General features: G+C 40.1%; 1 protein-coding gene across 3 annotated transcripts in view; it reads left to right on the forward strand.

Annotated features, from left to right (window-relative positions):
- LOC138007751 (tetratricopeptide repeat protein 28-like) overlaps positions 1–14,702 on the forward strand; it is a 71,331-nt gene extending 56,629 nt beyond the window's left edge. The window contains exons 8-10 of one of the 3 annotated variants that reach the window (XM_068854812.1): positions 9,453–11,930; positions 12,039–13,435; positions 13,927–14,702. In XM_068854812.1, the coding sequence (XP_068710913.1) occupies positions 9,502–11,930; positions 12,039–13,435; positions 13,927–13,946 (3,846 nt within the window). In that variant the 5' untranslated portion in view covers positions 9,453–9,501 and the 3' untranslated portion in view covers positions 13,947–14,702. The other 2 variants (XM_068854813.1, XR_011124109.1) reach the window with 2 other exon arrangements.
- The last annotated feature ends 2,798 nt before the right edge of the window (positions 14,703–17,500 follow it).

The raw sequence follows: 17,500 nt of genomic DNA on the forward strand, positions 1-17,500 counted from the left end.
GGAACAATAGGGCAACCAAGTTACGTCACAATTATTCAAGATGGCGGCGCCCGGGAAATTTGAAAGCCAAAATAAGCGTTTTTGGAATTTATTTTTCTCGAATACAAACGTTTTCATTGGAAAAAGATTGAGCAATTCCAATTGTAAACATTATGTTCTGTGGTTTAAAGTCACTTTGTTGTTTTAGTGGAGGTTCCCTTTAATTATTTTATTTGTGTTTCACACAGTGGAACAAAATGTGATCATATTGATCAGCCACAGGTTAGCTTATTTGTTGGGGCCAAACTGCACAAAGGCGCAGAAAACAATATGGGGTTTGGGAGACGATGGGGAGTCTTAAAACGTAGCAGTAGTGATAGGCTACAAATTGCTTTTCTTCAGGGGAGGATATTCTACAAGGAACTGGAATCATTGCTTTGTCCTCAGATGGTACAAAATATGAAGGAGTTGCCATGGAATAGTATGGCTTTTTTGCATAGTCATACCTAAGGGGGCAAGGACATGGTATTTACAATAACTTATCAGTTTTGCATTGTTTAGCTGTGATCCATTTTAAGTTCAGTCTATATATTACCTCGAGATCAAACATTGTTTGCCATGTTATGAAGTGTTCTTACACATCTGTCCTTCTGTGGAATGTTTGTTTCCAGGCTTTAAAGTAATTAAGTAGTTGGTTTAAGTTGGTAACACGTTGATCTGTTATTGACTGCAGTGGACTGTTATCTTTGAAGACATTCCAAAGCATTTCACATTTTCATAAGTTCTTGTATCTTTTCTGTGGTGTTTTCATGCAAAGCCATGTCTTTGCAAACGTTTTCCGACAGAGTATTAGCAAGCTTTACTCATATTTTATTTAAATTATCAAGATGGAATTACAAGCGCCCTGATTAAACCGTATTTGTTGTTTGTTGATTTTCCCAAGCGGGTGAAATCTTTCAAATAGTTTTAAAATATTGTTGGTAAAATTGACTGCGGCGGGGAATCCGATTCGTCGCGAGCGATTTTAAGTGAGCAAGTTTGAAGTTCTGAAACGCTGCTATATCCAAATATATCCACCTCGGTTTTTTACTATGTTATGTAAAAGCTATCGATCTTAAACATATGTAAAATTTAGAGTGGAGTTATGTGGAGTACTCCTAAAAGAAGCAGCGGAACATGGCTTGGTCAGAATACCGGTCGTTTCGCCACCGTATGAAGTCGGTTCGCCAACGTCCAAAAACATCTTTTTCGTTGAAAATAATTGTCAATTAGATAACTTGCAATTCACTTCATGAGAGGGATTGTTGATGTGAACCGCCATATTTGTTATTGAACCTTTCAATGCGCCCCAGTCCCCCCTCAAATTTTATTAGTTTTCTTTATTGATAGTTTATTGCTGGTCATATTCTTTTGCAAACTTGGTGGCTCCTAAAGGAGCCGTTTTTTGGTTGTGATTTTTACTGACTTCTTCAGTTTCCACGAGTGGGGCCGTTGAGATGTGAGCACGTTTTCAGCAACTGTGCGGCGGTCTTGTCTTTCCTTTCGTACTTCTCCCAGCTGTCGAATAGCCTCGCCTGTTTCGATACTGCTTCAGTATTTCATCGGACACAAATGCTAGGATATTGATTAGTAGAAAGAGGTTTAGATAGTTAAATACTAATACTTGGAAGCTGCATATGCATAACGTTTTCGAGTTCGATTCCTTACTATAATACTTGGAAACTGTTTTCCCAGTTCGATTCCGAATATTGCGTTGTCTTTATCTTTACTTTAATGCTCAATAGACTGCATAATGTTTTCTCAGTTTTATTAATTTATGACTAAACAGTGATTAATACCTTCTTGTAGTCTTTTTCTTTCTTGTTGGCCATCAGGACAAACCCAAGTGGGACTTGCTTTGCATATTCCCCGGATCGGACGAAAGCATTCACCGTCAGTAGCTGCTTGAATGGGTGTCGCACAAGCTTGAAGGTTCCGTCCATGTACCAGGATTTAGCCTTGGCCAGGGTATTTAGCTGCTCCTGTGTGGCGAAGATCAGATGCCTTTGTGCTTAACTGTCAGGTCGGCTTGGAAGAAACCGGGAGGGAGACATTCCTCGACCAGTTCGAAGTCCAGATCTTTCGGTTGCTTGGGTCTGAGTTTCTGCCGGAGTCGTTTGGCAGCTCTAGCCACATGCGCAGGCTTAGGGAGGGCTGGATAAGGTGCAGCAGTCAGTTCATCTAACATGACCTAAAAAAAAGGAAGGAAAATTTGATTGTCTCGTCTATGAGATGCTTTTCATCAAGCAGCAATTCTAGTCTCAACACACAGATTCCTCGCAGACTAATTCCATTCACGGAAAGCTCTTTGTTTAAGAACATTCCATCACCTATTGTCGTTTTAGTATTGTGAAAAAACAAGCATACCAAAAGATGGCGGAATGTCAAAGGCATCCATCTCTTCCTCGATTCTGCTACTCTCCCCAATTGGATCAGTGATCTCACTGCAATATAGGCATCGGCAAACCACCTCTAATCCGGTCTTAACAGCATCTCTATACTGCTGTCTCGAAATTTCCATGTTGCAACGTCGATGTTGTCATTTGTCGCAGCCATCGCAGAGGAGCACTTCCAGTCTCGCTGTTACTTCCTCATTGCAATAGATACAATAATAGCTTTCCATCTCGAGTGACTCTTGTAAACATATTTGATCAGCGAAAATACTTCGATAAGATGAGTGGGTTGAATTGAACAGAAAATCACAGCCCTTTTATACAGCAATGCCTGATTAAGCCGGATCAAAATCGCAGGAATTTGATTGGCAGATAACACCAACAATATCTATTAAACGTTTAAACAATATCCTATTCCAGTTGAAAAAGTTCTCACCTCCTTTGCAACATGCCGCACAAGTGAAGTTAATGAGCTCACATTGTTTTTATCGCGTTTCTAATTCTTCCCGTAACAGAGAGAAAAGAGACCGGTAGAGAAGCAGGCTGTAGGGGGAACATTTAATAGTTGAGTGGGGGAAGGAAAAAGTTTTGCCGCAAATATTTAATCAGTGTTTCAAACAATGCAAAAACCCTCTGCGAGAGTAGAACAAACACGTAGGCGAAATTTGCAGGAAACAAGTGAACGTTTCTAAGCGCGTAATCAAACAAACATATTTCAACACAATGGCTCTTTAACTACGCAAATGTTTAATAAAAAGGTTTTACAGCCGGTTTATGTTCACAAATAAAGCCGTGGATGGCGTGAGAGACAGAGAGGGAGAGAGAGAGATTGGGGAGAGTGAAACGAACATTTTCAAGCCGAATCAAACAATTCATCTAGGATCAAAGGTCACATTATCTTCTTTTGGTAATTTGTAAATAAAATTCAGATCTATTGGACTGACATATAAGCGTTGGCGAACTGACATTATTAGACGTTGGCAAATAGACTTCATACGTTGGCGAGCTGACACGTTGGCGAAACGACCGGTTACCCTTGGTCACGGTAAGCGGGACATACCTGCATTCGACACTGTCTTACTTCAGTCAAATTTGAGCAGCTTCTGACGAAAATACTTGACAGATAAAATAGTATTGAGTTTTGGGTCAAAAAGGCCTTTAAATAATACACTAATGGTGGCCCAAAAATAAAAAAAGAAAACTTGATTTCTGGTTCGTCAAGAGGATATTTTTGGCAGCCATTAATTGCACCGGAAACGCGGAAGGAGCGCTCGTGCCAGTCCTTCTCCGCATCACACATTGGACCAAGAGCGGAATGCCCGTTTCACCGCCCTATGGACGCCCTATGTATAAGCGCCATGCTGCTGACTGCTGACCAAAACGAAAAGGACGCACTAGTTCCCGATCCTGTCTCTCACGTGTTATCCAAGATGGCGGAGGATGACAATCTTTCTACGGAGCAAGATTCGAAAGATACTGGAGTTCATTGAAAGGATTAAGTGCTGACTTGGAGTGTGTAATTTTCGAGAGTAATGCATCATGTTCCTTTTGGAATAAGGCCGATTATGAGACTCAGAGAGCATCAAACAAGGTAATCCGTTGATTGGTTTTTCTCACAACCTATTGAATACATCGGAATAAAAGCTTTCTTTTTCATTTCTCCATGTACAGAGTGCTTTTATGTTCAAAGTTTGGAGTCTTTAAAGGACATTGCGTAAGCTAAGTAAATGTATTAACTCGAAAGATATCACATTCACATTCATAAGCTATTTCAGAGAGCTATGTGACCTTTAAATGGTATTGCAATAGTAATGGCATATGCTTTACACAGACTTAACTATGTAATGTAGCAAGTTACATAGTTATTACATAGCAAGTAAGGAGCAGTAAATAGCCTTTATATAGCTCAACATAGTTATATGATAAACTTTACATAGCGTTTACATATGTCTGGTTCTACAATGGAATTTTCTGGTTTAAGAGTGACATATCCGGTAATTAAAATAACTGACCTAAAAATTTGCATACCAGCAAGATTCATTCCATTCCATATTTTTACGCAAACAAGTTTCCTTAATTCACTTTGTGAACATACCTGCAAAACAAACAAAGAAAGGTATCCCCCTTTATGTAAGCATACGCTTCTTGGATTTTCCTTGAAGCCCTCAAACAACCATTGAACCAGTCGAACGCTTCATGACTTTCGTGAGTTGTGCCGTGATTGTGTCGTCAGAGCTGTCACGCAAGAGATAAGGACAAAGCACACAGACCATTATGACTGCATGCGGTTCTATTCTGAGTTTGTTGGGGGAATTTGTGGCCCAAGTTCTGACAATCCAGCAAACGTTCAATGCGTAATAATAGCAAAATTTGATAAGGACATCAAGGCACACATGAGAAGTTATAAAGTGTTGGATTCTTCTCTGGATACAGAGGCTGGGCTTTTGCTCACACATGCGGGTGAGCTTTAAATTAAATCACTTAAATTAGATTGAGCAGAAAATCTCTTTGTGAAATCAACCTATTACAGACTTTATGTCAAAACCCGGCCACAAGAAATGGACCCTAAAAACACTGCTGCCACAGTGCCGCCGCAGTCATGTTGTTGGATATACCTCGTTCGTTAATCCATGAGGTAAGCACCGCGACACTGCGGCACTAGCCACTCTACTCAGCTCAATTTAACTGTAAGTCGACTAAGGCACTGCAGCACCAGCCATTCTACTGAATTCACTCTATCTGACACAAACTGCGCAAAAACCACTTTCGTTCAGTTCAGTACTGCGGCTAGCGTCGCGAACGTAAATGCTCCTTTGTGGACGGGTATTCAGCAATCGCTCCAATTGCGAAAATCGAGTAAGCAAGATATGTAAGACCATGTAATCATGTATCGTTGTACGAGACTGCGAGCACTCACTTTTCCAGTTGTCCCTGAAGCGAGTACATTGATCAGTGCAGCCAGATTGTATCACTGCCCGTGAAACTAACGGTTATTATTTTCTTATTAATTGCTTTTAAAAGGTGTTTTTGAGATAGATGATATAATTTTTGGGTACGACGATATGCCCACGGCATTGTGATCGATTTGGAATCCGATTGAGATGTAATAAGAAAAATTGCGCCTGCCCACATGAATGGGCATCACACATGGCAGTGAAAGGGGAGCGCGGATTAACCTTTGCTCAGTTTTAAAAACTTGACTTGCGCTTGACTTGCTGTTCTAGCGAAATTTCAACTATTTATAACCGAAGTTGTAGCACAGTGGCGAAGTTACCATGAAAACAAGATAGCCACTGAAAAACACGCTATATTTTATCGTTAAAACCGATTATCTCAAAAACGAACTCGGTGACTCCCATTTTTTATTGCTGGAGAGTAATTGGCACGCTAAGACAAAACTCATTGCAAAGTTTAAAAAAATTCTTTGCAGCAGATTCATAGCCACCTTCACAACTGGGAAATTTTAATGTGGTTCTGAATCTGCTCTAGATTTTTTTTTAACTTTGCAAAGAGTTTCATCTTAGCCTGCTAATCGCTTTTCAGCAATAAAAAATGGGGGGCACTTTAGTTCGTTTTTGAGATACTAAGTGCTTTAACACAAAATATAGGGCGTTTTTAGATGGTTCTTCTGTTGCCATGGTAATTTATTACGTCACAGTAACATGTGCATCTTGTTTAACGATTATCGGCAGGGTTTCATGTGGTACCATAACATTGCCGTTAAGTGAAACAGCGTTATAGAGTTAGTCCGTCTAATGAGACATTCCCTCAAAAATGGTTGAAGCTGGTTTGAGCCACCTTGACACGCACGCGCTAGTTTCTGGATAGTTTATACATCAGTGTTTTCGACACATACAACGGAATTAGCATGCTTGTGGTCAATATAATTCTCTAAAACCCGCAGACCACCACACCGTGTATGTCTTGTAGGTTGGAAAGGATTTCTTGTTCGTTAAAGTTCAGAGAGAGAGCAAAATTTATTCATAATCTAGGTGCAAGTTTCATTCAGAAAATAAGAATTGCGCAAGGTGGCTGTACGGCTGTGAGGGTGCATATATTTCTTATTTTACTTATTATTTTTATTACTATGATATTTATGTAATAATATTTTATAAAAATTATATACTATAATAAAGTTTCTATATAACGCCCACTCTCATTGTTTAAACAGTGTGCTTTATGAGAGTACAAAGCACGGAACAAACGAAAGCTCACGCCATCATCCGCAGAAATGGCAGATAAATTTCCGAATTTTTCCTTGGGTATTATTGAACAGTTTGTTTTCCAATTGTCATATCGGAAACGTGCAGGTTTTCATGGGCAACAATTCGGCCGGTTTTCCCTGAACATAATTATTTAGATCCTCTTTTTTGCTGTTTTTTACGGACTGAAACATAGAGGCACTTGTTTTTCCTGAATAAGTCCGGCCGGGTGACTGAATCAGTTGGAGGGCTCTCTGGGTATAAATTGGCGTCTCAGTTACCATGATTAACTGTACGAAATCAGTCAACTGATTCACTTTAGTAGGGAACGAGAGCAACAAGGTGTAAAAGAAATTTCTGTTAATAAGGTTTATAGAACAATGCTCTCAGCAAATTGGACAAGCCGGCAATGGACACCTTTTCATTTCTCTGCTCTCGAGTTAGAAGATCCAACTGAATCAGCCGGTTACCATTAATTTACAACTGAACCAGTTATTGACATGAATAGCGCCGGATAATAGCGGAAGACCATCCCTACGATTTTCCTCGCACTCGCAGTAACCTTTGCTGTTCTCCGGGTCAACTGAATAAGTCGGGTTGTGTGACTGAATCAGTTGGAAGGCTCTCTGGGTAATCAAGCTTTTCGCGTACGAAATCAGTTAACTAAACAAGTCCACGAGACTTGACGCAGTTATCAGTGAGACAACTTTATGGTATATGGACCTATATGCAAAGAGATATATATGCATCACTGTTCATATGCTTGTGGAACTAAGGCGGACAACATCAGTGAATAAGCAAAGGAAAACAATCCGCCGCGCCAATTTAAAGGACACCAACACGAGCGCAAATGTCACGGGCACGTGTCTACAATGTAATTCAATTCACAATCGCAATAATTGAATTTACCAGAGAATGATTCAAAGCTTTTTTTCTCCTTGTTCTTTTATTTTTCCTATCTAGTTCCCCGCTAAAGCAAGGCTTCCAAGGCAAATAATTATTTACAGAATGTAAAAAACATTTGACTAAGACACAGCAAGAAAAGCAGTCGATGTTTCTTATTACAAAGGTTCTAAGGGGCGTGCAATTCATCGCAAGAGCTCGTACATTAAGGGCTTAATAAGTGTTTGTTTGATTGGGATCAAATCCAGATCTGCCTGCAAATGCCAACATTCATCCACAACGGGCGAAGTAAGTACATGTAATTGCTGTTTTTCCTTTAATGAGTCAAAGACTGCTTTATGTTCATAAAGAAATTAAAGAATAAATGTGTGAAAAAATTGGCACGAACACACGGTTCTCCCTAGTTTTCAGCACATATGGTAAGGGAGCTTTTCAAACCGGTAAAGCATTTGGTTAATGTTGGACGTTCTGCAACGGATAAGCGACTTCTGAGCATTTGTAGGCGGTAATAAGTGCTCTTACAAGCGGTAAATTTTACCGGTTACCGCCTAATAAGGAGAACCCTGGAACGTGGTTGCTTTTCATTGGCTCGGACAAAACTGCTTCAGTTGTGGTTTGATTTGAGCCAGACAACTTGTCATCACAAGAATTACGATTGGCGGAGAGGGTGTGAAACAGTCGACTGAGTCAGTACTGTCAAGCCACCACTTGATGTTTGATTCCTATTGGTTAAAACTGTACTGAATCAAACATTCCAGTTTGTAATTTTACATTCCAGTTTGGTTTTAGCCGGTGTAAAGGGTTAATCCGCGCTCCCCTTTCAATGGCATGTGTGATGCCCATTCATGTGGGCTGGCGCAATTCTTGTTATTACCTCTCCAAATCGGATCACGATGCCGTGGATAAATCGTTGTACCCAAATCTTAAACCTGATTCAATAGGCAGTGGGGAGCCAATGAAGTTCGTAGAGAGCTAGTATAGTAAATGGTTAGAACCCAAATAAAAACGAACAGCATACCTAACATTCCATTGGTAGTACAGTGTCTAAGTGGCTACTAACATGTACGCATTGCGTACCTACTTTTTTAAACAATGCCGAGAAATACGAAAACAATAGTTTCAATGCCCTGATTACAGGATGCTAAACTGGTACAGCAAGATTAATTGAGCAGTGAGGGAATACCCATATTAAGCCAAATTTTCGAAAGAAAATGCCTTTCTTCATCAGGGTTTTCCAAGGAATGATTTTGGCTTATGGAGAAAGAGAGGGAAAGGCATAATTTGAATGGCCGGATTATGCATATCTAGTATGAAAACGGCCAATTCTGTCCTGACGAGCAGCCTTTCTCAATGGAAATGTGTGAGCAGTTCAATTAGCTCATTAAAAGTCCCTGGATCAAAATACATGGAGTAACCAGGTATCCAGAGAAAATAAAATTGTGACGAAAAAACAAGCAATTCCGCCATTGGATAGATTTAGACTTCATGTCTAAATAAAGAATTATGAGTTTGCATGGCATCCCCTCCTGTTTTTTTGCTGTCAGCTACGTACCGGCAGCAAATTTCCTGCCAGGGAAGCATATCTTAGGAACTTTTAATTAGCTTTCGATAAGAAAGATGAAATGGGATGCCATCGCTTTTCTATAGGCTGTTTTCCCCTCATTTACGTAATAGAATTTCTACTTTTAATGTTCCGTGATTATTATTGTACAAAACGCTTTTAGTCTGTTAAATGCCCAAGTATTTATTCTGTAACAACTGTCTCCATTAGCCGAAATCATTACTTGGGAAACCCTGATGAGGAAAGGCATGTTTCTTTCGAAATACTGGCTTAAGATAGTTATTCCTTCACTGTTCAATTAATCTTGCTGTGCCAGTTTAGGATCCTGTACTCAGAGCATTAAACCTATTTTGTTTTCGTTCATTTATCTTCCAGGTGCACCCCAGATTTTCTGAGAAAAACTTCCTGGTTTTGATTATCAACAATGGTGGATAAAAAGTTGGACCTTTTGAAGCAACATATGCAAGAACTTAGCGTTGCAGGAAAGGAGGGAGACAGAAAAGGCAAGGGTTTGGCTTATTTCAATCTTGGTAGATACTATCAGGGCACAGCTGACTTTAATCAGGCCATAACAAATTACACAGAAGCATTAGCCGTTTTTAAGGAAGTGGGTTTCAGGGCCGGAGAAGGAGCGGTCTATGGAAATCTCGGCAACGCTTATGACAGTCTTGGTAATTTCAAGCAAGCCATAGAGTACCACCATCAACGTCTTAGTATTGCAAAAGAGGTAGGGGACAGGGCCGGAGAAGGAAGAGCTTATTGCAATCTCGGCAACGCTTATGACAGTCTTGGTAATTTCAAGCAAGCCATAGAGTACCACCATCAACGTCTTAGTATTGCAAAAGAGGTAGGGGACAGGGCCGGAGAAGGAAGAGCTTATGGCAATCTCGGCAACGCTTATCAAAGTCTTGGTAATTTCAAGCAAGCCATAGAGTACCACCATCAACGTCTTAGTATTGCAAAAGAGGTAGGGGACAGGGCCGGAGAAGGAAGAGCTTATGGCAATCTCGGCAACGCTTATCAAAGTCTTGGTAATTTCAAGCAAGCCATAGAGTACCACCATCAACATCTTAGTATTGCAAAAGAGGTAGGGGACAGGGCCGGAGAAGGAAGAGCTTATTGCAATCTCGGCAACGCTTATCAAAGTCTTGGTAATTTCAAGCAAGCCATAGAGTACCACCATCAAGATCTTAGTATTGCAAAAGAGGTAGGGGACAGGGCCGGAGAAGGAAGAGCTTATGGCAATCTCGGCAACGCTTATCAAAGTCTTGGTAATTTCAAGCAAGCCATAGAGTACCACCATCAACGTCTTAGTATTGCAAAAGAGGTAGGGGACAGGGCCGGAGAAGGAAGAGCTTATTGCAATCTCGGCAACGCTTATGACAGTCTTGGTAATTTCAAGCAAGCCATAGAGTACCACCATCAACATCTTAGTATTGCAAAAGAGGTAGGGGACAGGGCCGGAGAAGGAAGAGCTTATTGCAATCTCGGCAACGCTTATCAAAGTCTTGGTAATTTCAAGCAAGCCATAGAGTACCACCATCAACATCTTAGTATTGCAAAAGAGGTAGGGGACAGGGCCGGAGAAGGAAGAGCTTATTGCAATCTCGGCAACGCTTATCAAAGTCTTGGTAATTTCAAGCAAGCCATAGAGTACCACCATCAACATCTTAGTATTGCAAAAGAGGTAGGGGACAGGGCCGGAGAAGGAAAAGCTTATGGCAATCTCGGCAACGCTTATCAAAGTCTTGGTAATTTCAAGCAAGCCATAGAGTACCACCATCAACATCTTAGTATTGCAAAAGAGGTAGGGGACAGGGCCGGAGAAGGAAAAGCTTATTGCAATCTCGGCAACGCTTATCAAAGTCTTGGTAATTTCAAGCAAGCCATAGAGTACCACCATCAAGATCTTAGTATTGCAAAAGAGGTAGGGGACAGGGCCGGAGAAGGAAAAGCTTATTGCAATCTCGGCAACGCTTATCAAAGTCTTGGTAATTTCAAGCAAGCCATAGAGTACCACCATCAAGATCTTAGTATTGCAAAAGAGGTAGGGGACAGGGCCGGAGAAGGAAAAGCTTATTGCAATCTCGGCAACGCTTATCAAAGTCTTGGTAATTTGAAGCAAGCCATAGAGTACCACCATCAACATCTTAGTATTGCAAAAGAGGTAGGGGACAGGGCCGGAGAAGGAAAAGCTTATTGCAATCTCGGCAACGCTTATAAAAGTCTTGGTAATTTGAAGCAAGCCATAGAGTACCACCATCAACATCTTAGTATTGCAAAAGAGGTAGGGGACAGGGCTGGAGAAGGAGCAGCCTATGGAAATCTCGGCAACGCTTATCAAAGTCTTGGTAATTTCAAGCAAGCCATAGAGTACCACCATCAACATCTTAGTATTGCAAAAGAGGTAGGGGACAGGGCCGGAGAAGGAGCGGGCTATGGAAATCTCGGCAACGCTTATGACAGTCTTGGTAATTTCAAGCAAGCCATAGAGTACCACCATCAACGTCTTAGTATTGCAAAAGAGGTAGGGGACAGGGCCGGAGAAGGAAGAGCTTATGGCAATCTCGGCAACGCTTATCAAAGTCTTGGTAATTTCAAGCAAGCCATAGAGTACCACCATCAACATCTTAGTATTGCAAAAGAGGTAGGGGACAGGGCCGGAGAAGGAAAAGCTTATGGCAATCTCGGCAACGCTTATCAAAGTCTTGGTAATTTCAAGCAAGCCATAGAGTACCACCATCAAGATCTTAGTATTGCAAAAGAGGTAGGGGACAGGGCCGGAGAAGGAAAAGCTTATTGCAATCTCGGCAACGCTTATCAAAGTCTTGGTAATTTCAAGCAAGCCATAGAGTACCACTATCAAGATCTTAGTATTTGCCAGGAAACAGAGGACCCAATAGGGCTGGCAATCACATGTTATCATATTGGTCATGTTCATGAATTTTTTGGCTCCTTGAGCAAAGCTCTTAATTACTATCATCTAAGCGTTTATTATTTTGATGAAGTTAGGCGTCTTCTTCAGTCAGAGGATGCATGGAAAATAAGCTTTCGTGACACAAAGGGGTTTGCGTACACCGCTCTGTGGACAGCACTCTTGAAGAATGGAGAGGTTGATGAAGCTTTGTATGCTGCTGAGCAAGGACGAGCACAGGCTTTGGCAGACATTTTAAAGATGCAATACAGCGTTGATGAGAAACCTATGATGAAGGTAACTATCTCTTTGGTTATGAAAGATCTACCTTCACAAACTGTTTTCACAGCACTTGAAGGGAACACGATCAGCTTCTGGTTGCTAAGAGATGATATCGGGATAAATTTTAGACAAAAGAAAATCGAAAATGGAACTGCCAAGTCTCTGATGAAAAGTGCTTTAGAACAGATCAATGCAGGGGCCGTTCTGCGATGCGAGAATCGTTCACTTGAAAGACAAGGCAGCGACTTCTCAAGCAGTGGGGAAGGTGTTGAAGAAACCTTTCAGTCTTTGAGCTTCTCTGTGCACTCTTTGCAACCCTTGTATGATGTCTTAGTCAGTCCTATAGCGGACTTGATCCAGGGTGATGACTTAGTGTTTGTTCCTGATGGACACTTTTGCCTGGCTCCTTTTTTTGCAATGAGTGACTCTGTCAGGATCCGTGTGATTCCCTCGCTGACTGCTTTAAAATTGATCACTATGGCACCTGACAACTTCCAAAGTAAGAATGAAGCGCTGCTTGTAGGCGATCCGTGCTTGAGTGAAGTCACTTACGGCACTGGTGAACCCATGTATGGACAGCTGCCGTGTGCGAAAAAAGAGGTGGATATAATTGGAGAACTTCTGCAGACCGTGCCTCTTACAGGAAAAAATGCAACCAAAGCTGAGGTGCTGAGAAGAATGAAGTCAGTTGCCTTAATCCACATTGCTGCACATGGGGATGACGGATTTGGAGAAATTGCTTTGGCCCCAAATCCCGAACGCACATCCAAGATCCCCGAAGAGGAAGATTACATGTTATTGTTGAGCGATGTTCAAGCAGTTCACCTTCAGGCAAGACTGGTTGTGCTTAGTTGCTGTCATAGTGGCCAGGGAGAGGTAAAATCTGAGGGTATTGTGGGAATAGCCAGGGCTTTCCTGTGTGCTGGTGCCCGGTCTGTACTGGTGTCACTCTGGGCAATCGACGACGAAGCGACCTTCTTGTTCATGAAGAGTTTCTACCAACACTTGGCAGATAGAAAAAGTGCAAGTACAGCTCTTCACCATGCTATGAAATCTCTTCAGGAGACAAAGAATTATTCGGCCATAAAATACTGGGCGCCATTTGTGCTAATCGGCGATGATGTCACCTTTGAGTTTGGGCAGCTCGAACACCAAAAGAATGGTAAGTGCTATTTAAATATAACTTTCATGACTGAATCGCTGTACTTTGTACATGTTTTTAACCAGGAAGTTGTCGAAAGGAGCAGGTACGTTCTTCACAAAGAAATGGCTTTAAAAACGGTTGCCAGAGTGGATATTTTTACTGGAACTGCTTTGGCTAATACCTAAATTAAATATTGTCTGCATTCACCGAGTAAGCTACTTCAGCTTCCTGCAGATAGCTAGCTGTTTGAGCCCGTGTTATGATGGAGTGACTATGAAACTGATCAGTGATTGTCGATTGCTTATGTCAAGTGAAGTGAGTTATTGAGGTCTTCAAGTCTACATGTCAAGGTAACAGTGAATAGGAATTGTTGCTATTAACTCTAGCACAAACAGTTAAATGAATGAATTAAGATAATCGTTATATTATTTACTTGTCAATCAGAACGAAATTCGTTATTTGCATTTAATCCACTACTTGTTTCTTTCTTCCTTGTTTTTCTTTTTCAGAAACGATGTCCAAAACGTGAAAAACTTACTTGGACTGCAATACGTCGATATGTTATTTTCCTTTCTTCGATTATATGAGTTATTGAAAACAATTCAATCATTGATACCTCAGTAGCTGTCAGACACAAGATATCATGCCAATAGCCCAATTCCGATATGTTTTGCCGCTAGAGACTGGTAGTGAATTTGAACGGGAAAGCGAGGCTTAGGGGAATAGTTTTCAAGATGGCGGAGCAATTCGAAGGTAGAAATGTTGCTTGGTTGAAAGAGTATTTGACAAAGCAAGGAATACAAGTTTCCGACCAAGGTCGTGCAAAACGTAAGGCAGAACTAGTAGAGCTCGCCCAGAAAGCTTTTAAAATGACTTGACGAAAGTTATCGAACAGAAACTGGAAACCGACAAAGGACGTCTTCCACGACCTGAGCTTATCCAGAACTGGTCCTATGATTTTTCTGGCATGCCTGAATTCACTTTTGCCGACCTCTATATGTATTTGATTGTTTCTGAGGAAGAATACACGGCAGAAAAGCTTAAATCTTTTAAAAGCTTGCAAGGGTATAAATTGTTTGCAGATGATCATGTACAGGATTGTTCAGTGTATAAGGTGAAGGACATGGAACATTGCTTTTTTCGCTTCAAAGTTTTACCAACTGAGAGGTCTAAAACAGATACAAAGAAAGCCACATACGATGGATTTGTTATTCTGGAAAACTCCGGAGCTGTAAAAAGTGGATTTTGTCCTTGTAAAGGAGGGTTAGTATTGTGAACCTACATTCATACTCTTTCATTTTTGTGCTTCTTCTGTTTATTATACACTAAAAACGTTTTCAAAAAAAAAGAAAAAATGCAATTACATTATTTAGCTATTCTTTGCAGTACCATTTTGACCACCGAACACTTTTTCAGGTTTTAGACTGACTATGCTTATTCATGTTGAATGTGTCTTATGACATAATATATTTTATTTTTCACAGGTATTTTATTTTCAGTTTTAAAAATAGTTGTTTCCTCTCATAAGTGGATAGCATTTTTAAATGTGTAGTATGTATGTGTAGTAAATATTGTGCTAACCAAAGTTAAAAGAACTTCTTGTTTGATATTCATAGTTTGGATGGGCCAACCATTTCTTTAATAGGTGTTGTTTTCTTTCCATTATCTTTATCCATTTCATTGGTAATAGTTGGCTAGATATACAAATTACAAGAATGTACAAAGTATCAGAGCACTATTGCAGCAATCACGCAATTTTGAGTTGGATGACAAATCAGTGAACAAATCAGACATCAGTCAACACTCAAAATTCACTTACATGTAATAAAAACACAAGTGTCTTATTATTCAAAAATACCATCAATGATTCAAGCTAAAATATTAACAAATGGAGATTGTTTCATGACCAAAAGGAAAAAATTAAGTAAATGCATGCACAAGATAAATTCATGACAGTTGCTTGTATATTTTTTGGGTCAACAGCTCTGGCACTAAATAATCTTTATAAAAGGTTGTCACCTTCTTTAACATGGCTTCAACAATCATGATTTCCTTGTTAGTGTAAATAATAAAATCTGCCATTAACAGACCAGTTGTAGCAAGTTCACCTTGGAATTGGTAATACCATTTTGTTTCTCTTTTAAGATGATTCTTTCCGTCTACTTTATGTACATATTCAGATGCAGCAATGTGAGGGGGCAAACTACGCTTGGAAAAAATACTTTTTACCTCTATTACCCTCTTTGCACAGCAGAGGCAATGACAAATACCATGCGGGCTTGCGCCAAGGTGTAGCCAGGACACATTAACAACAAGGCCACTTTTGCAAATAACCAATCCCTTGTGCTTTTTCCGAAGCTTTTTTAAGTACAAGTCTAATGCCGAGTTCTCTTTTTCATGCCCCCATCTAAATTGCTCTGGTTGCTTTTTTGGTGGAATGGGATGATAATTTAAAAGTTCTTTTAAAATGTTATCCTTGTTTGTGTTCTCCGGAAGGTGACAAATTCGATAAAAGTTTGACCCTGTAAGTCCTTCCTGTTCTCTGCTTTGACCAAAAATCAGTCTGCCCTGGTTCTTTGTTTTATCACAGATCATGTCTGCTTGCTTTTGAGTTACTGCTAGCTGATTCAATAAGGCCACATTCAGAAACAAATCTATCTCTAATTTCAGAAACTGAGAAAATCTCCACACCCTCTACCTCTTCCACACAATCGACATGTTCATCTGCGCTGATGAATGATTGCAGAATTTTTTCACTTACATTTGGAAGCTCAGGCTGAGGTAACACATGTAGAGCTACAGCACTATTACAGACATTTTGCAAACCATCTCTAAGCTTTCTGCAAAGCATATTGGATCAGGGTTCCTTGTTCTTGATTCAAAATTTTCTACAGTGGGGCAAGTTTTTTCTTGTTTTCCATATTCCAATTTTGTAAGTTTAAGGTTTTGTAATAAACAGCAATAAATTGGTGTTTGGTTTTGCATGTTTAACCCATTGACATTCACCTGATGTACAGGACTTCAAATCATTCATCCGAGCAGTGTGTTCAAGGTCACGGTCAAACAAGACCACAGTAACATGACAGCAGGTTCCATCTAAACTATGGATATCAAACAAGAAGTTCTTTTAACTTTGGTTAGCACAATATCTACTACACATACATACTACACATTCAAAAATGCTATCCAGTTATGAGAGGAAACAACTATTTTTAAAACTGAAAATAAAATACCTGTGAAAAATAAAATATATTATGTCATAAGACACATTCAACATGAATAAGCATAGTCAGTCTAAAACCTGAAAAAGTGTTCGGTGGTCAAAATGGTACTGCAAAGAATAGCTAAATAATGTAATTGCATTTTTTCTTTTTTTTTGAAAACGTTTTTAGTGTATAATAAACAGAAGAAGCACAAAAATGAAAGAGTATGAATGTAGGTTCACAATACTAACCCTCCTTTACAAGGACAAAATCCACTTTTTACAGCTCCGGAGTTTTCCAGAATAACAAATCCATCGTATGTGGCTTTCTTTGTATCTGTTGTAGACCTCTCAGTTGGTAAAACTTTGAAGCGAAAAAAGCAATGTTCCATGTCCTTCACCTTATACACTGAACAATCCTGTACATGACCATCTGCAAACAATTTATACCCTTGCAAGCTTTTAAAAGATTTAAGCTTTTCAGCCGTGTATTCTTCCTCAGAAACAATCAAATACATATAGAGGTCGGCAAAAGTGAATTCAGGCATGCCAGAAAAATCATAGGACCAGTTCTGGATAAGCTCAGGTCGTGGAAGACGTCCTTTGTCGGTTTCCAGTTTCTGTTCGATAACTTTCGTCAAGTCATTTTAAAAGCTTTCTGGGCTAGCTCTACTAGTTCTGATTTACGTTTTGCACGACCCTGGTCGGAAACTTGTATTCCTTGCTTTGTCAAATACTCTTTCAACCAAGCAACATTTCTACCTTCGAATTGCTCCGCCATCTTGAAAACTATTCCCCCAAGCCTCGCTTTCCCGTTCAAATTCACTACCAGTCTCTAGCAGCAAAACATATCGGAATTGGGCTATTATAGTTAAAGTACC

This window comes from Montipora foliosa, chromosome 6, assembly GCF_036669935.1.
Source record: "Montipora foliosa isolate CH-2021 chromosome 6, ASM3666993v2, whole genome shotgun sequence".
NCBI lineage: Eukaryota > Metazoa > Cnidaria > Anthozoa > Scleractinia > Acroporidae > Montipora > Montipora foliosa.